Below are 21,382 nucleotides of genomic sequence, written 5' to 3'. Positions count from 1 at the left end.
CGGAGGACATAAAAGCCAGCATCCTGGGCACAAGGAGAGTGATCTGTAAGGACAGAGACTATCCATCATAGCAACCTTAATAGCTGCTTACTGAAATTTAAGACACAATATTGAGTTTTAGATAGTTATGTTTATCAGTGCAAATGAAAAGGTAGTTTCCTTAAAGGGCACTTTATTGATTCAATATTCTCAGCTTTAGTGGAAAGAGTTGTAAATGGTGAGCACTTTGGGTACTGTCTTGGCTTGAGTGTGGCTGAGAATACTGCCAAAGTCAGAAAGGACTAAAAAACAAAGAGAACAAGGAAGTGGAGGGGAAAAAAAGCACATTTTTTGAAGACTTAGGCACTTCAAGCCCTTTAGGGGAAGAAACATGGAAGGTTTATACGCTTAAGAGGTGAGTCCTGAGCACATGCCGTGGCTCCTCATCATGCCTTTGTTTAGTGGTCTGTACACAAGGGATGCTGCAGAGCATCTGTCCAGCTATTTTCACCAAGTGGTCTCTGTATTTGATTTGGGTTTTCTTTCTTCAGGTCTGAGGAATCCAAACACCAGTATTTATATCATGTCCCCTATACATCATCAATACTCCTTATACACACATTTATAGGGTTATCACTGGCTCTGGAAAGAACATAATGCGCATAATCGTAAAGCATGTCTAAAGTCAACCAGGGAAGTGGGTAGGAGGGTAAGTCACAATGAAGACTCTGTGCCTTCACCACAGCCCTCACCATTACCAAGATCCTTTCTGCCTCAGGGGAGGACAGGCTTTTAAGTCATGATTGTAACTGAAATATACAAACGTCTCAAAGCCAAAGAATCTAAAGTCCGCAACCAGTATCGCTCCGGTCCCTCAGAAGCTAGAGACACATCTTTAAAGTATGCTATGATTGAAGAAGAGCTCCAGCTCCAAGTGTGCCTCCCAGTCAAGGCATCCTTTTGACTTTCCAAAAGACCTGTTTTCAGTCGAAGCTCTCCCATAACCTTCGGGCATCAGGTTCTTCATCTGTAAAACAAATAATGAACTTCATGATTCCTTAAATTCCTTCCAACCCTAAAATGATCTTGAGAACATACCATTTAAATCACTGCACTTTTTCATTCATGTCAATAAAGCTTGTGATTGGCATTTGAAAACACCATGCAACACCACCATCTAGTGGAAAAAAGGAAGTAATACTAGCAATGATATTTAATACAAATGAAATGAGATTTCATGAGAATAGTTACTTAGAACATTCCAAGTAGTATTTCTTAACTTTTTTATAGATTGTAGGCCTCTTGGAAAACCTAAATTCCCCCCAAAATGCAAAAGTCACATATATTAAAATTCTGCATACAATTTCAGGGAACATATGGTCTTCTCCAGCCCTCTCCGATCATGCATGGGCCACAGTTTAAGAACTTCTACTGTATACATTATTTCAGGCATTGGGAAATGAATAATGATCCCATAATTATTAGGAATCAATAGATTTTATAACAGGTTTATGTCTCCCCTTTTAAAAAAAATCCAACCATAAATCCAACTTCCTTGTTTGTAGGGATACTTCATTGTATTAGGGCTGGTGAGAAGCAGGGTCCCACCTTCCATAGCAGAAGAGTCCAGGTCCTTCTGCTTCCTACTGCTTGACAGGAAGGGTACCTGGTTTGCCAGTCATTTGCTCCCACCAATTTTGATTCTTGAGAGGCTGTGGCAAAGACACAGGGGAAACTGGAAAAATCACTGAAGAAGTGGGAATCCAGCACTGTCAGTGTGCAATGACTGCAAAGCCAGGGTAAGATCCTGGACTGATCTTTCCTTGGCTATAATTCCATCTACTCACTTTCCTGCCCATTTCTATATCTGGTTCTTCAATCCCATCAGTTCTGTGAACTGTTTGACATCCTTCGAATGAATTCCTTTACTGCTTAAGTCAGAATGTGTTACTTACAATTAAGTTACACTGAAGTTTTTGATTGATACACACACCAAATTCTTGGGGATGACCAGAAAGGTAACTTTTATTCAGTGCAACGTATTTTATCATTTTCACTTACAGCAAAAGATCCAAAACTAATTAAAATTTCCAGAAGCCACCTCTCTAAAAATGATCAAATACTCGCAGTGCATTGCAGTATAGTCCAGTCTGATAGGCACTTTTTCTCTCAACTGATGAGCCTATGTTTCGCTATTTATACAGTTCTCTAAGAAATCATTTCTTATTTTGTTACTTTCCCTTCATTTCACACCAGAATTTGTTTAAAACAATCTCAAATACCTTCGGAACAAGACAGAATTCTCTATATGTTTACATACTCACGTAAGTGTTTCTGATAAGTAGCCAGGATTAATTAAGAGTAGGTGAAACATTCTTAGAAAAATTAACTGTAACTACAAAATCTTCTTTAAAAAAAAAATGCCACATGAAAAGGAAAGAAACACCAACAGGTCTCTGTGTGTGTTTTTTAAACTCAAACAGAATAGGCCCAGTTTTTAAAAAAGATTATTTCCCGATTTAAAAATAATATTTTGTGTTCACTAAACTTATTGTGATAATCACTGCATGATGTAGATAAGTTAAATCATTATGCTGTACATCTTAAACTTATATAGTGCTGTATGCCAATTATATATCAATAAAATTGAAGCAAAAAAATAAAAATAAATTTAAAAAATTTACCCAGGTATAGCTAAGACTGTTTCTATACCCAAATCATGTTGTTTAACGAACTATATGCTCCACTTATAGCTAAATATACCTTAAAATATGTGGTAAAATTGATGACCCACTCTTGTTTAGTAATACCACTCCTGGGGATCTGTTTTAAAGAAATTATTTAAAATAAGAAAATGTTTGCAATCATACTATACACAATAGGGAAACAAATGAAATTATACATTTTATTCCAAAAAGTGAAATTCATTGAATATTATATAGCCATTACTACGAAAGAATCAGAAGTCTGCAATAACATGGGGAAAATAAACCTAAATAGCTATGGACACATGAATGGATAAAGAAAATGTGGTACATACATACAATGAAATATTACTCAGCCTTGAAAACGAAGGAAATCCTGACACACACAATACCATGAATGAACCTGGACAACATTATGCTAAGTAAAATAAGCCAGTAATAAAAGGACAAATACTGCATCATTCCACTTACATGACATATCTAAAATCATCAAAATCATAGATAAAGAATACAATAATGGTGGCCAGGGAGTGGGGGAGTGGGAAATAGAGGGTTGCTGTTTGAAGGGTATAGTTTCAGTTAAGTAAGTTGAGTAAGTTTTAGAAATCTGCTGTACAACAATATGCCTATAGTTAACATTATTGTATTGAGCACTTAAAAATTGGTTAAGAGGGCAGATCTCATGTTAAGTGCTCTTACAACAATATAAATAAATAAATAAATGTATTGAGATTTGTGTCATGGCCCACAAAGTGGTCTATCAAGATAAATGTTCTGTGTGCACTTGAAAAGAATGTATATTCTGCAGCTGTTGGTGGTAAGTTCCATAAATATTAGGTCAAGTTGGTTGACAGTGTTCTATAAGCCTACAATATATTTGCTCATTTTTTGCCTTCTTTTTCTATCAGTTATTGACAGAAAGGTTATTGAAATCTGACAATAATTGTGAACTTATTTTCCCTTTCAGTTCTATTAATTTTCACATAAGTATTTTGACGCTCTATTACTAGGTGCCTAAACATTTAGATTATACCCATTGACCAACTGATTTAGATTATATCAATTGATCCTTATTACTGACTGTCTTTATGCCTGGTTTTTATAGTCTTCGCAGTGAATTCTACTTTGCCTAATATTAATATGGTCATTCTAGTTTTTAAAAAAATTAATAGTAGTATGGTATAACTTCTTCCATTTTTTTAACCTATTTGTGTCATCATATTTAAAGTACATTTATTGTAGGCATCATGTTATTGACTCTTGATTTTTTCATCCAGACAAGCTCCCCCCTTTAACTGGGATTTTTAGACATTAATATGATTATTGATTTTGTTAGATTTGAGTCTATCATCTCGCTATTTGTTTTCTATTTATTTAGTTTCTATTTGGTATTTCCATTTGTTCTTTCTTCCTCCTTTCTGCTTTCTTTAGAATTTTCACAAGTCTGGCTAGTGGGAATAGGCACTGTTACTACCCCTTTATAAGCACTAGGCATCCTGATTCCCTGTAATCCTTTCAGATGTTCCTTTTCCTGACCTCAGGTAGTTTCTGCACATGCATGCACACTGATTAGCGCTCTGAGTACTCCAGGGGCCTGTCCACAGATCTCCGGGGTTCTCCCTCAGGTAGTTTCTGCACATGTAAGCACATTGATCAGCACTCTGATGAGTACTCCAGGTGACTGTCGACAGATCTCTGGGGTTCTCTTGCTATGCAGTTCTACTCTTTCTGCTATTCTGTTCTATGACGCTTTGGCTTCCTCACTCTAAATTCTGTCCCCTCAACTCATAAACTCTAAAGTTCTGCTTCAGTTCCCCAACTCTATGGCACAGTATAGAAACTCCCTGAGGCAGTAAACTTGGGCAATTGTAGGATTCACCTTGTCTTCTATGTCTCAGGAATTACAGTCCTTCGCCTGATGTCCATTGTCTTAAAAACTGCAGTTTCATGTATTTTGTCTTTTTTTTTTAATGTTGTTTCAGGAAAGAAAGTAAATTTAGTCCATGTTACTCCATTTCATTTAGAAGTGCAAGTCCTCACTACCCAATTTTTAAAAACTACTCTAAAAAACCAATAATCGAGACTTCAATATTGGTGAAGAGAAAGATACATAAATCAAGAGGACATAACAGAGTTTAGAAAGAGAGCCAAAGAAATATGGCAAACTGATTTTTAACAAAGGTGCAAAGACAATTCAATAAAAGTGTTTTCAAAAATGGTATTGGAATCAATGGACATTCATATACATAAAAATGAACCTTAACCTAAATATCACAACTTGTACAAAAATTAACTCAAAATGGATCATAAATCTAAATGTAACAAATGCAAATTAGATAACGTTTAGAAGAAAACAGGAGAAAACCTTCATGACTAAGGATTAGGCAAAAGAGACATGACACCCGAATCATGATCCATAAAAGAAAAAAAACTGATAAATTATGGCTCATCAAAATTTAAAACTATAAAGAATACTGTTAAGAGAATTGAAAGACAAGCTACAGATAGACAAAAATATATTTGCAAATCACGTATCTGACAAAGAACTTGTATTCCAAATATAATGAAATCTCAAAACTCAACAGTAAGAAAACAAAGGATTTAATTTTAAAGTGGTCAAAACATTTGGACAGACACTTCACCAAAGAGGACATATGGGAGACTGCTATAGGCTGAGTATCTGTGTGTCCCCAAAATTCCTATCTTGAAATCTTAATGCCCAGTATGGTGATGTTAAGAGACTTTCTGGGGCCTTTGGGAGTTGATTATGTGAGGGCTGAGCCCTCATGAATGGATTAGTGCCTTAATAAAAGAGGCTCTAAGAGAGCTTGCTCATTCCCTTCAACTCTGTGAGGACACAGCAGTAAGTCAGCAGCCTGCAGCCAGGAAGAGGGCTTGCACCGGAACCCAACCATGCTGGCACCTTTATCTTGGACTTCCAGTCTCCAGAATTGTGAGAAATAAATTTTGGTTGTTTATAAGCCACACACCACACAGTTTGTGGTATTTTGTTACAGCAGCCTGAATAGATTAAGACAGCAAAGTATTACGCACATGAAAAGATGGTTAACTTCAGCAGCCATTACAGAGATACAACCTAAAACAATGATCAGATACTATTACACATCTAATAGAAAGGTGAAAATAAAATACACTAGCAATAGTAAGTGCTGTCAAGTATGTGGAGCAACTAGGAGCTCTCAGACATTGCTGGTAGGAAAGCAAAGTGGTACAGACTCTCTGGAAAACAGTAGTCTCTTACAAAATAAAATACACACTTACCATATGATCCAGCATTCCCAGTCCTAGGTGTTTACTCAAGAAATGGAAACGTATTTCCACACAAAATACTGTACCTAAAGTTGAGCTGTTCTACTTATAATCACACACAAAGAGAAAACAAGCTAAATATTATTCGACAGATAAATGGTTAAAAACAAAATTGGCACATTCTATACAACGGAATCCCACTCAGCAATAAAAAAAATTAACTTTGATATACATAACTTAGATCACTGTTAAAGGCATTATTATGAGTGAAAGAAACTAGACCCAAAAGGTTACATACTATATGATTTATTTATATGATATTTCCAAAAGGAGAAAACTAGAATGCCAGAGAACAGACCAATGGCTGGCAGGCTTTAGGGGTAGTAAGAAGATACAGTTACAAAGGGATAGTGTCAGGGAATTTTGGAGGTGATGAAACTGTATTCTGATTGTGGTGGAAGTTACATAAATCTGTGTATGTGTAAAAAATTCACAGAGCTGTACACCTAAGAAAAAAAGGTGATTTTACTGTTTGTTAATTCTAAAAGTTAAATCAATTTTAAGGAAAACTTCACAGTAAACCTAACACTAAATGATTGCACAACTAGTTGGCTAAACAGATGTTAGGAGAAGAAATTCCAGGCAGAACAGAGAGCTAAATCTAGCCTCTGATACTGGAAGGCACCTGGTACATTCAAGGAATAGTGAGGAGGTCAATGTGGCTAAAATGGAATGAGCAGAGGGGGAGAGTAGAGAAGGTCAGAGATATAACGGAGGGCCAGACAACAGGTGATTATGTCATTAAAAGGACTTCAGCTTTTGAGTGAAATGGGGAGCATGACAGGGTTTTGAGCAACCGAATAATATGAACTGATCTAATGTTTTTAAAGGATCACTGATTTCTGTGTTGAAAATAGATTGGTGACACAGAGAAGAGGTAGAAAAGGGAAGACATCGTGGGAAGTCATTCCAATAACCCAGGTGAGAATGATGATGGTTCAGTCCAGAGTAGTTGTGACAGATGTGATGAGAAACAGTCGGAGTCTAGATATACTCTGAAGGCAAACATAAGAAATTTTTCTGATGGATTGAACTGAGAGTAATAAAGAAGTCAAGTTTCCTGGTCTAAACAACCAAAAGAACGTAACTGGCATCAATTGAAAACAGGACAGCTTTAAGTGGAACAGACTGAGGGGAAATAATAGCAGTTTAATTTTGAATATGCAGAATGTGAGATTTTATTTGACAGCCAAGTAGAAATTCACATTTGGCTAGAAAGACCATGATGCATCCAGTGGCCCTGACCACACTGACTGCACAGTGTGGTCCTCTAGGTAGAGAGGAATCATGGAGAATTTTGGAGCACACTGAGGATATGTGCTATGGGAAGCTCAATTAGACTTAGTGGTGTAGTCTCTTGTGAATTATGTGTTTAGTTGCACTACTTCTGACCTGGTGTTGATTCAGGGATGAAGCTCATTTGACTTAGTCCTCAGACTTTCTCTGTTTCAGGATATAAGATTTTAAATGAAGAATGAGTCTCTGAGGACAAATTCTTAAATGAGTATGTCTTTTCTTGAAGTACTCATGGAAGATTATTCTTTCCTCATTGTCTATCTTTGCTGTAACCGGCAGAGTGAGGCTGAGTTGTTCAGTGGATACAATGGCACATTACTACAATGCAGTGTGCCCTGACTGAGAACAGAAGGTGGACAGCTACATATTCTATTAATGTTCAAAAGATTTTCTATTAAAAACATGTCTTGGGATTTTTTCCCCTCCCCCTATTGTAATAAGGCAAAATTTTCTGAGGAGGTGGTACTGATATGAAGCCATCACCTTCTACAGCAATTCAGTATTCTTCAAAGTATTTGAAATTCATTAATATCTCAGAGGATTCTGTTGATCACTGTTAACTTAGTCCTGCTATACAGTATCAGAAATAACAAAATCTAAGTAATTTAACAGAATTTCATTTAATAAGTATATTTAAAGTTCATTTTTTCCAAAAAGCAGCATTTTAATTACATTCAAGTTATGTTTATCTTAAACATCAACAAAGGCATCATTTACATACAAGGATAGACATTAGAAAACAGATGGAAATTAAAACAAGTTTTATTTTTTAGAAGTCCTTACTTCCAAATTAGAATACTGTGAACTGTTAAATATACAACTAAACAAAATGTACACATTATTAGAAAACCACAAGTTGCTCTAAGAGGAAAAAAACTGTAATGCACATTGAGTGGAACATAATTCACATAGGGCCAATTTACAGGTATGTCTTAAAGTATAAAACAAACAAAAACCCAGTAAACTACAAATACAGGCAAAAGTCACAGCCGACATTTTAAACCAATGCACCAACATAAAATGCTTTCCCAGAGAAAGTAGAAGTGTTCTGAAGATTTTATGTTGACCCACGGTTTTTCACTTCTTTGTTCTCAAATAAAGAAGCAGACGACTTAAGAGTTTTCTTTTTGCCTTTAAATTAGATTCACGTTGGTTTTTTGTTATATGGCAATGACCCAAATGTATTATGAGAAGTGCTATCAAACCCATTCTACTGAAAACTTAGTAACCAAGACATTTCTTTCATTTCTCCCTGTACCTCCATTTCCCTTCAGAAAGCCTCTAAGAAAACTTTATAGACAATTGTGGTAAAGAGATCAAACCAAATTATTCTAAGATGGCAAAGAAATATGAGAGTTGGCACTAACATGGGTTTACATAAAATTACTCCCATTAAACCACAAATGCAAAAACAGAGAAATTCTATCTGAAAACATAAGTAGGATAAAAAGTACTGGAAAACAAATAGAAGGGATTTAGAATTGTGGTGCTTACGGGCTTATTTTGGAACATGTACAGCAACCAAGATACCACTAACTGTTAAGAATATTTTTTTTCCAACTTGTATAACTTGCTTAAATTTTTAACTTGTCTAAATCAAGTTTATTTAGCCAAAACAAAGAGGTCATAATTACTGTGGTTTTACAGAGCTGTGTGAAGACTGTAATGTTGGAGAAAGGAAAGTTTGGTACACATCAGATTAAAAGAGGCAGTACCAGGTATAAAACTAAGCATTTAATCTTATCTGATCAGTCAGGGAAGAACTCTGCTTTTCTTCAGTTTTTACTGCATTTCATAATTGCAGAAAAAGAACATCCTTTCTTCTTTTTTTCTTAATGTATCTCAGGCTAAAAATGGCAGAGTGAATAGTCCTTAATCAGCACACACTTTTTTAAAGGGACATTTTTAGAATTTGGTCATTTGCTTTGCTTTGCATGTTTTTTAACGGTAAATCTTAAGAGCTCACTCTTCTAAAAATAGTACTCAGAAGTACAGATATAGTTAGGCCTTTCTTAAAAGTAAACAATTTACTTTGAATTAAAAAAAGTCAGTAAGAGTTATAGGTCAGTGTTTTAAACATGAAATGTTTAACTTTAAATTAAGTATGTTTAACTTCTATTCTGTCAAATAATGAAACTACTACTATTTTATTCAATTATAAACCTACAATTAACAAATATATAATCATTCCCTATGATCACTATAAAAATTAAATTATCCTTTTCTCTTTTATATGAAAACGGTGGTTCTAAACAATCACCTTTCAACCAGAAAAGCCCATTCATAACACACAATCCCATCTCAGTTTTTGGAAGTCAGGGCATTCAGTGGTTATAAACAGGCATGATATTCTTCTGAAGCTAAGAGTTCTGGAAGAGTTAAAAAAAAAAGAAGAAGAAGGAAAAAAAGAAGAAAAAAAGAAAAGAGACATTATCTGAAAAATATCCTTAATGACCACAAATACTGCCAATACTCAAAGTCAAGTATGGTATAACCTGAGTCTCAATCAGTTGTGGTTTTTTCTCCCAGTGGAAGGCGTTCCCATAACTGGAGCAACTGTTCACCAACCTGAGGTTCTAGTTCCTAGGTAAACCAAAAGTCAGAATAAACATAAAAAGAACTAGATTGAATTTTTTTATCAACAAAACTCATAATGATAAAAATGTAAGAAAATCACTTTCAACTTTGTTTCTACTAGAACATGCTAAAATCATATGGTATGCATTGCTCTAATTCTTTTCATCAAGATACAGAGTTGACTTCCAGACTTCAGGAGTATTATTAACCTGTAAATATTGTAACTATTTGTGATAAAATGGTGAAAAATTTCTAAGGAGTTCTTTCGGAATTTTTTTCTATAGAAATAATGAATTTTGTTTTTCATGAAGATTTAGCAAAAGCATTCAGCTTGAACTTCCAAAGGTATTTATTGTGAAACCCAGCATATTAGATGTTTGGGGCTTTTTCTTAAGAAACTATCTTAAATGACTGCATATTCTCAGGAATTAGGTTTATTTCAAAATCACTATTATAGAATAAAAATGAAAATACTATGACATAATTGAAAAGAATGTCATTTATGTTCCTCTTGTGACATGATGTGCACTTAAAAAGAACTTTAACACTTTTCATATGGTGATCTGAACTGAGTCACACTGGTTCAAATAAATTATTAGGTATGACCTTAAGCAAGACTAATTTCTCTGAATCAATTTTCTCCTACAAAAAAACTGGGCTAATAACTCATACTAGGCCCAAGAATTGAATTACCTCATATAAAGCAGCTAGCGCAGTAGTCAATATATATGTTAATTTCCATCATCTTCACTAGTTTAAAATGCTTATCAGTACCATCATCAAGGCAAAGTAAAGCATAATATAAATAAAACAAGCCACAAAAATATAAAAAGGTTGTTATATATGTTATATCATTAGTTAAAGCCATCAAGAACTTAGATATTGTTGTTATCCTTAGACTTTAGTGAAATTATTTGAGAATAACACTAGGTTTTAATCCTATCTTTAGTTAGTAAGACAACAGAAACCTCCATAAAGTAACTTATGAAAGATTTTTTTTATATGCAATGACAGAATTCAAATTTACAAAGTGTTGAAAAAATACAATGAGCTCTGTCACACACATCTGCAAGTAGGTTTGTAACTTGCTCTTTTACAAATCTGACCATTTATCTCCCCATGGGCGCACAGAATATACATTTGTGTTCTTGCATCTGCTCCTCAAACAAATCACTGAGTAACAGCCAAACAAAACAAAAAGTGGAAGAAAAATATTAAATGTCATTGTATACCTGCCCATCTCTGCTTATCTGGACTTTTTTGTTGTCATTCCAAGGATTGAGTAAATGGTGTGCAAACTGAAAGGGAAGATTTTCTTTTCGTATCCACTCCACCTTAAACACTCCTCCTAGTCCAGCTGAGCCCCAGTCCTGACTCTTCTCCCTTCCTATCTCAGACGACATTCTAGAAAATCCCTGTGGGTAAAATGAGGAGGAAAGGGTAAAGGATGATATTAAAATGTCTGAATTCAATTTACCTGAGAAAAGTTCTGAGCTGTTCATTTTTTTAGGGTAAAAATGTAATATAAAGATAACAGCTAACAAAAATTTAAAAACTACTCTTTTAAGTGTTTTTCATAAAAAGATGAACTAGCAAATTTTAGAGGAAAGACCAATTCCAGCCTTTTAATGTAATTTCAAATACAAATATATTTTCTAAATAACGAATCACAGTTCTAAACCCACATTTATTCCACTATAAATGGATACAATCTAACTTCTAGGTTTTTAGTTTCAAAAATTATAATAATATTGAATAATAAGTTATTTGGTAAATTCAGATATACATCAAGTCAAGAAGAATTAAGAAACATACTCAGTTTCTTGACTGTCAATTCTAATCTCTTTGGCTTATTTAAATACATATTTTATCAAAAAGCCACACTTCTCATTACTTTAAAGCAACCTGGGAAATAGTCAATCTAAAGTTGTCTTCAGAAGGTAAAACTGTTTATCTGGAGAGGCTCTAGTAAAACAAGGCAAAAATAAAGGGATCCCTATATTTCATTCCTTTGAAGAGGTACAATATATTCCTCATCCTCAGTCAAGCAAAATGCATTCTTGCATTCCTATGCAATAAAAAGCCAGCTTCTTTTTAATCTCCATCATCTAACTGATCTAATCTGCAGCCAGAACAATGCCGTTTTACTGTTTCAGGATGGCTTACCTGGAAATGTCCAGATCCTTGAACAGAAAATACCAAGTAAACCATGCTGCTTTCCCAAAAAGCTCGATTTAGCTTCCGCTCATTACTAGGGGTTGTAGACCAGATACCCTTCTGCTGAGAAATTTCAAGGTTTCTCAAATTGCTACTCTTCATTATAAAGTATCGAATAGGCATGTTTGGTCTTGGTGAAGGAGATTTTGAGCCCTAAAAAAGAATGCATAAATTCTTGAAAGGTAATTTGACCTTTCAAGATCAATAGGCTCTATTAAATAACATCTTCATAAATATATAAACCAAAATATTTTATCTAATATTCAACAAATAGCTCTATCATGCCTGAAAACCTGAACAAGGCCCACCCAATCAAAATGAGGTTAAGGAGCCAAAACCAAGGACTCTTTTTCAGAGCATTCAAAAATCCCTTAACAAAAAAGGATCCTGGATTACAAACTTTGATTTATATGTACTTTCAGAAAATATTTTAATACATTTTCAAAGTCTGAAAACAAAACAAAAATTGCTCCAGCTTACTGCCTGGATATAGTTTCCAGGCGACAATGCAGGAAAGGGAAACAAACAGAATCTAACGTTCTCAGTGAATTACAGAGATACAGCTTAGAGTTTAGAGGCCAAAGTGACTAGAACTTGCCTGGCAGTGTACTAGACAGAAGGGAGTTGCAAGGAGAGTTTCCCAGGAATTGCAGAAGGGGTCCCCAAAAGTTCCTGGCTAAGTGCTGACCTGCATATAAGTGAGAAAAAAGGACCTGAGGCCAGCAAAGATCGAAAGGAAAAGAGCTCCTGGAGCTCACGTATGATTGGGAATATTTCATCTTATCTCCTGTCAGAATGGAAAGAACTTATAATACATAGGGCATTAGCCCAGAGAAGGATCACACCTTAGTACTGGAACTAAATTAATATCAGAATAAAAATTGTCCAGGACCCGCACTAACACTGCTTAAAAGTAAATCTCAAAAGGATTACTACACTGATTGCAACTAACTTAACTGTATATCAGAAAAACGTCTAACACTATTTAAAAGAATACAACAAAAGTCTCACAACCAAACAAAATTAAAAGGAATGCAAATAAACAGGAGAATATGGTCCACAACCAGGAAAAAAATTAATCAATAGGAATAGAGTGAGATCTGAGAGATTATGAAATTAAGGAGACAAGAATGTTAACACAGCTATTCTAAATATGTTCACCATGTTCAAAAAGGTAGAGGAAACATGAATGTGATGAGAAATGCAAGGTGTTTTTGTAAAGACCCAAAGGAAACTCTGAAGATGAAAATATTGTATTTGAAGTGAAAACACGCTAGAAAGAATGCACATCAGATTAGACACTACAAATAAAAACAGAGAACTTAAAGACATAGCAATAGAAACTATCTCAAATGAAACAAAGAGACAAAAATAACTGAAAAAAATGAAGAGCATATCAGTGACCTGTGGAACAATTTCAAGAAGCTGCACATTTGTGTATCTAGAGTTCCAGAAAGGAGGAAGGAGAGGTGACAAATAAAAAATATGTGAGAAAGGATGGTGTTAAATTTCTCAAAATTGATGAAAACCATAAATACACAGATTGAAGAAGAAATATAAAGAGACCAGACCAAGTCATATCAAAATCAAATAGCTGAAAACCAATGATAAAAAGAAAATCTTAAAAGCAGCTAGACAAATTATATGCAAAGAAACAAAGATAAGAATGATAGAGCACTTTCCATTAGAAACTATGTAAACTATGTAAACCACAATACAACAGCATTATCGTAATGAAAGAAAAGCACTGTCAACTTAGAATTATATACACAATAAAAACATCTTTCAAAAACAAAAGTGAAAAAGAATTTTCACACAAAAGCTAAAAGAATTCATTTCCTGAAGATCTGTACTTGAAAAAATGTTAAAAGAAGGTTTTCAGGCAAAAGTATATGATTCAAGACAGAAATTCATGTCAACACAAAAGAATAAAAAGCACAGGAAATGGTAAATACTGAGTAAATATAAAAGACATTTTCTTGACATTTGGTAAAAAGATAGTTGACTATGTAAGTAAAAAATAATACATTGTGGTATTTATAGCATATGGAGAAATAAAATATATGAAAGCAATAACACAAAGAACTAAAAGGTAAAATAAAAGCATAACTGTTACAAGGTTCTCAATCTATAACTGAAATGGCATAATACTGATTGAAGATACGTAAGTGTAAGATAAAAGTGACTTAACTAGTGGATTCTGTCAAACATTTAAGGAATAAATAATAGCAAATCTACACATCTCTTTCAAAAAATTAAAGTGGAAGGAGTACTTCCCGACTAATCTTAAGAGGTCAGAGTTATTCCAGTACCAAAACTATTCAAAGATAACACAAGAAGAGATAACTAGAGAAAAATATCCCTCATAAACAAGGATCCTTCATTTAACAAAATTTGTGACAGAACAAAATCAAATCCAGCAATATTTTAAAAGGATAATTCATCATGACCAAATGAGGTATAAACATTAGAAAATAAATGAAAGCCACTATATTAACAGACCACACATACACAAAAAAAGAACTGTATTATCATTTCAATAGGTGTAAAGTAAAAAAAGCACTGAATATAATTCATTGCTTATTTCATAATAAACCTTCTTAGCAAACTAGATCCAAAAGAAAATATCCCACTAAATGGTGAAAGACTTAAAACTTTCCCTTTAAGGTCAAGACAAGATGTGGGTTCTCAACACCTTTATTAAATATTTTATTGAAGATTTTAGCCAGAGAGATACAGCAAGAAAAGAACTGAACAGCATCCACAGTGGAAAGAAAAAAGTAAAATTATTAAAAGTATGACTACTCATGTAGAAAATCCTGAGAAATCTACATAAAAAGTTTATAGAATTGATAAGTGAACTAAGGTCATGGAATATAGGATAAATCTACAAAAATCAAATATATTTCTAATAATGAACAACTGAAAAACAACAAGTGTTAAAAATACAAATGAATGCCAGTAATGAACAAATGAAAAAAAATAGTGTTAAAAATATAAAATACTTCGGAATAAATGTAACAAAAAATGCATAATACTTGAACTCTGAAATTTATAAAACACTGTTGAGAGAAATTAAAGAATATGTAAATAAATGCAGTTTACTTATGGTTGGAAGACTAAAAATTGTTAATTGTAGATTTTCTTCAAGTTGATCTGTAGATTTAATGCAATTCCACTCAAAATACCAGAAAAATTTTCTGTAGAAATTGACAAGCTTTTTCATAAGTTTATATGAAAGCACAAAGGACTTAGAATAGCCAAAACAATTTTGCAAAAGAACAAAGTTGGAGAAAAATCATTAGCTGAATTCAAGACTTGCTATAAAGCTACTATAATCAAATCATTGTAGTACTGGCAAAATGAGAAGTATACAGATCAATGAAACAGAATAGAGTCCAAGAAACAGACCACATATTTATGGTCACTGATTTTTGACAAAGGTGCCAAAGTAATTCAATGAAAAAAGGTCTTTTCAACAAACGGTGCTAGAACAACTGTACAGACAAATGCCAAAAAATGATCCATGACCGATCCATACTATAAATAAAAGTAACTTGAAATTAACTAACTCAAGGTATATGAAATATATCATACACCTGCATGTAAGAGCTCCAACTATAAAATATCTAGAAGAAAGCAGAGGAGAAAATCTTTGTAATCTTGGGTTAGGCAAAGATTTCTTAGGACATAAAAAATATGAACTGTAATAGAAAAAACAGATAAAACCAAAATAGAAAAAAATAGATGAAATGGGCCTCCATCAAAACTAAAACCATTTGTCCTTTAAAAGGTACCATTAATAAAATGTAAACGCAAGCACAGACTATTAGAAAAAATTTGCAAAACACATACAATTAAGACTTGTATCCAGAATATACTAAAAAACTCTTACAACTAAATTAAAAAAAAAGACAAATAACCAATAAACAACCAAACATTAGTCATTGGGAAATACAAATTAAAAGTATAATGGAATATCACTATATATGCATGAGAATGGCTAAAATTAAGAGACTATTAATGTCAAATATTGTTAAGAATATGGAACACATAGAATTCTCATGATTATTGAAGGGAATGGAAAGCGATACAGCCATTTTGGAAAACAGCTGGGTAGTTTCTTGTAAAGTTATACTTATCATACAACCCAACAAACCCACTCCTGGGTATATACCCAAGGACAGAAAACATATCTACGTACAAAAACTTGTACCTGAATATTACAGTAGCTTTATTCATAATGGTCAAAAAGTGGAAACAACCCAAATGTCCATCAATGGTAAATAGATAAACATACTGTGGTATACCCACAAAATGGAATACTATTCAGTAATAAAAAGTAACAAACTAATAATACACTCAATAATACAAATGAATTCCAAAAGTGAAATAAACCAGTCACAGAAATCTATATACAAATGATTCTATTTACAGGAAGTTCTAAAAAAGGCAAAACTCCAGGGGCAAAGGGCAGTTCAGTGGGCTGCCAGAAACCAGGGATGATGGGAATGTTGTGTACATGACTATAGTACAGTTAAATGATTGATACATTTCTCAAAATTCACTGAACTGTACAGTTTAAATTGGTAAATTTTATTGTGTAAATTATACCTTAATAAAGGTATTTTATTTTATTTTTTTAATAAAAGTATTTTAAAATTAAAAACAAGGAACAACGACAAAAAAAAGCCCTAAAACCTAAGAATTCAAATCTGCAAAAACATTTCTTTTCCTCTTTTTTAAAAAGAGTATTTCAGCAGATATTTTCACCAGAACCACATCATGTAACTAATCAAATATTTACTCAGGTACTAAGAATGCAGGAAAATAAAAGTACACAAATTCTAAACATCTGAAATCATTCACATTATAAATTTCTTAAAAGATACATAGTTCTCAATTCCTTATCAACATTTCCTATCTTCCTAAACCCATCTGGTCTTGTATTTTTTAATATAATCACTGAACTGGATAAATCAACTAAAAACTGAAAGAAACTATTGTTTCAAATTCTGAAAGTATAAACCAAAATTAATTTAAGATAATCTTCCTGTCATTTGTTTTTTAAAAAAAGTTCTAAAGATACAGAAAGGAAATCATGAACTGCTTAGCTACATGTCATCTGTGAATGATCTATTAGTTTTAAAACACCCCAAGATGATAATAACTGGAAATACTTGGCAAGCAGGAAAAACTAAAAAATTTACTCAAAGTGCCTCAAGTTTGCCAGCTTCAAATTATATCTAGATCAGAGGCCATGATTAGTAACTGAAAAACAGTATTATTTTATACTTTTCTTTAAATATGTAACATTAGATGTGCTACAAATCCTTGATACTCTACCTTTCCTGAGGATGGGGGAGAAGGACTAGCACAAGGACTTGGGTAACTATTGCTGTCTGTCGATTTCACAGAAGATTGATCTGACCGGTCATCAGTGCTTCGTTTAGGATGTAAAATTCCTCTATCTTTGTACTTCTGAGGTGGGTGTAGTGCTGGAGATGGAGATTTCATCAATACTCTTGAGTGAGAAGGAAGAAGCAAAGATCAGTTATATATAAGTTCATAATACAAAGCAGATTCCATTTCAAACAAAAGTTCCAAAGACATTATGACTTATGGGAAAGTATTTTAAAAGGCAATTTCATTCTTCTATAACATTTAGAAGAAACAGTTGTACTTAGGATACTTACAGAAATAGTAGGTAAAAATACATTTAAAACAATCTACAACATTCTTTAACAATATTAACAAATATCCAAGAATTATTTTCCTTACAAAATTTCTGACTTCTTTTATGATGGTACAGAAGAAGTCTTTAATAATTACAAAGTTTTATATTGATATTTAACATCTTAATATCATAAAATTATTTAAATACATCTATGCTAATGGCCCTTATGTGAATATCACCTACTCCACTTCCCTTCCACTTTCATACAAATCTTAAAGCCAAATAAATTAGATTTTAAAAGCACACTAAAAATAACAATATTTATGGTAAAGTGGAAATAATACTGGACTAGTCAAGAGACAAGATTTAAAGTTCACAGCAACACCTATAAAATATTCTTGCCAAAACACTGGATCTAATCAAGTCCTGAGAGCTAACTACTAGTTTATATGAACTACACAGGGTATAGCAATAAAAAGAGACAAATCCAGAATGTGGTACATCTCACAGTATCACTGATCGAGTTTTTTCAAAGAAGTCAACAGAAGAACCAACTGCTCTAGATCACAAGAGACTCAAGAAACAGGTCACCCTAATGCAATGCATGTGTCCTCTCTGGATGCTGTTTCAAATAAGTCTATAGTTTGAGAATTGGGAAAATTATTTTATTGGGATTGATGATTGGATTTTGATTATGTAGAAAAAATGCTTCTGTTTTTAAGAGATGTATATTTAAATACGGAAGGATAAAATGACATGATGTATGAGATTTATTCTGAAATATGTAAACAAAAAAAGGAAGCGAGAGAAAAATGATTGGGGTAGATACAGCAAGTAGGTGAAAATCTTGGTAAACTACTGAATCTGGAATATGGAGTTCATTACGGCATATCATTACTTTGCTGTGTTTAACAATATTTATAATAAATAAACAAAACAAAAAAGGGTAAGTTATCAATAGTTCATAAACTTCTGTAGAGTCTTGAAATTATAATTACTCTACCTTTAAAACAAATTAAAATAGCTTAACCCCACAATTTGCTTCTCTTTCAATAAATATCTTAGATCCAATATTTCTTAAAAAATGAAATAATATAGCTAAAGCTTAAAAATATTAACAAAAAATAAATAATGCATATGTGAATCATTAATAACAACTTGATAAATGTAAAAAAACAATTTTTCAAGGTTTTTTCTCTCTCATGAATTGAAGTTCAATGAATTATCACATTACATCTCTAAAATCCCATCATTCATACCCTGATACCTAATTCACCTGAAAATTAGGTAAGAGAACTTAATTAAGGGTAACACTTTATTAAAATAAAAATGTTTTCAATAGAACTAAATATCTATCTAGGAAAATGGTGGATCCTGGTATCACTGGTCAAAAAATGAATTTATACATTAATTAGTTTTTAGAGCATAACTAATATTATACTGTATAATTCTGATTTTATTAAATGAGTATATATTACTTTTATAAAGAAAAGGAAAGTTTTTTCCTAAAAATGTAGGTGTGTAGTGTGTGTGTGTATAAACATGTAGTGTGTATAAATGCATACAGTCTTTATGAATCCAACAGGTTTTTCATGATGAGTCTAGGAATAACACTATCACATAACAATTTCTATGCAAATATATTCACACACTATAAACAATCACTGCTAAACTTTCAAAACAATCTTTTAGAAAAGTGAGGAGTATCTAGGAAGAAAATATGTTTTCTAAGATTTTCCTTTCACTGTAGGCAGTGTCTACATCAGAGGAAAAGGTTCAGGCATACACATTATGAAAAGGTTTTCTTAGCAACTGGCTGAATTATTCCTAAAATGTAATATCTGAAGAACTGGGAAACCACCATGTATTACTGATAGCATGCCTTTATGCTTCATTCAAATATGCAAAACTTGATCAAAAGAAGGTAGATACTAATTACTCCATCTGATCCTTGAAAAACAATAAGCACCACATATCTTTTATGCTTCCGTTGTTTCTATTTTCAGTTTGTTAACAATTCTTATCGCAGACTATTTACCATATTGCCAAAACTAGCATCCCAAGCAAGAATGCTGTCTGTTATCAATTCTAATGGGGTAAAAAAATTTTTAACTGATATAAAGAAATCTAAATTTGATTCTAACAAATGTTTTACAACCAGTAATATTTCTGAATCATGACCAATGATTCACATAACCACTATTATATTACCAAGTACATTTTTGGATCAATAAGAGCGCTCTTATTATTAATAATAATCATATAATAAACAAAAATCATACCTAATTGCCAAATGCTAGAAAGGTTAAAAGAATTTAGCTAAACTGTAACAAATTTTGCCAAGACAGTAATTTGTTTACTTTTTAAATCTATGTCTCTCCTCGATAAAGTGTAAACTCTCTGAAGGAAGACATTTTGTCTGCTTTATACATTGCTATATCTCTCACACCAAGAACAATAGGCATTCAATGTGTCCCTGAATGAAAAGAATGAATAAAGTATTTTCTTCTAGAAATACTAGTTAGCGGTTTATTAAGTTAAGTAAGACCTGTGGGGAAGCTGTTCTTCCAAACGGCCATAGCCAACACTTCATGCTGTAAGGTATCTAGGAAAGGTATCAACTAAAATATGTTAATAAAAAATGTTGCTATCTTTTTAACAGACCCTAAACTTGTGAATTCTAGAAATTAAACATTTTGAATTTTTCCTGACAAGAAAATCTTGTTCTTCAATAACTCAAGACCCTAGTAGCTTGAAATCCTTCATATTATTTTAATACCTATAAGAATTATGTCTTAAAAGTAAGAAACTCTTTCCATTTTATTGCAACCTTTTTGTTTATCTTAGACAAGAAAGTAATCTTTAAATGTTACAAAAGCACATGACTCTATGGCAAATAACTAATTTTCCTTGAGAAACTATCTCGTTTTGATAAAATGTTACAAATTTACCTTTCTGCTGTAGTAGACTCATCAGAAAATTCAGTATCTGCTGAACTTTTCCTACTATTATTTGACCTCCAAGATGATGCCAAAGGAAGTTCTTCTGAAGACATAGGCCTTGGCCTTTGGCCAATTCCAGATGGTTGTTGTAAACCTGCAGACTGTTCTTCAGTGCTTAAAACAGCTATAATTGCTCTTATGGTAGCTTCATCAACTTGAGACCAAGGTTTGGATGGAGCTCTCATTCGACGTAAAAATAAGCTGTGCCACTTCTGTCTGAGCTGCAGCAACAAACTGGCTGCCTATAATAAAAGTTTCTTCAGTTCAAATAGATACAAGTAAACTATCTATCACATTTGCAAGACAACAATATGTTTATTAGTTAAGGTCTGGATTGTTTCCAAAGAACACATTTCACATAATTTACTACCAATTTCATTCTTTTTGATGTATAAAAGAAATAACATTTCTTATTTACTCTTTTAAAGCATTAGAAGCACAAAATCTAATGAAAGAAAGAAAACAACGTTTGGTAGAAGGTGATTAATACTGGAAAAGTAACAGCAGGGTAAATGAAGAAAAATACATTTAATTGCATTCATACTTTATTTTAGTGCCTGGAGAACATCCAAATGATGATATCCAGAAGGCAACTGGAT

The 21,382-nt window shown here is 32.9% G+C and overlaps 1 protein-coding gene across 6 annotated transcripts in view; it reads right to left on the bottom strand.

Moving 5' to 3' along the window:
- Nucleotides 1-7,911: 7,911 nt before the first annotated feature.
- YTHDC2 (YTH N6-methyladenosine RNA binding protein C2) overlaps nucleotides 7,912-21,382 on the bottom strand; it is an 83,784-nt gene continuing 70,313 nt past the window's right edge. For 5 of the 6 annotated variants that reach the window (XM_045507772.2, XM_045507773.2, XM_010971770.3 and 2 more), the window contains 5 exons: nucleotides 20,733-21,025; nucleotides 17,451-17,628; nucleotides 12,054-12,257; nucleotides 11,120-11,302; nucleotides 7,912-9,893 (listed from right to left, as the gene is read on the bottom strand). In XM_045507772.2, the coding sequence (XP_045363728.2) occupies nucleotides 9,813-9,893; nucleotides 11,120-11,302; nucleotides 12,054-12,257; nucleotides 17,451-17,628; nucleotides 20,733-21,025 (939 nt within the window). In that variant the 3' untranslated portion in view covers nucleotides 7,912-9,812. Of the gene's footprint in view, nucleotides 9,894-11,119; nucleotides 11,303-12,053; nucleotides 12,297-17,450; nucleotides 17,629-20,732; nucleotides 21,026-21,382 lie in introns of those variants that run through there. The other variant, XM_045507775.2, reaches the window with a different exon arrangement.

The sequence above is a fragment of the Camelus bactrianus genome, chromosome 3, assembly GCF_048773025.1.
Source record: "Camelus bactrianus isolate YW-2024 breed Bactrian camel chromosome 3, ASM4877302v1, whole genome shotgun sequence".
NCBI lineage: Eukaryota > Metazoa > Chordata > Mammalia > Artiodactyla > Camelidae > Camelus > Camelus bactrianus.
Note: the sequence above shows the minus strand (reverse complement) of the source record. Positions and strands in the feature narration are given on the sequence as shown.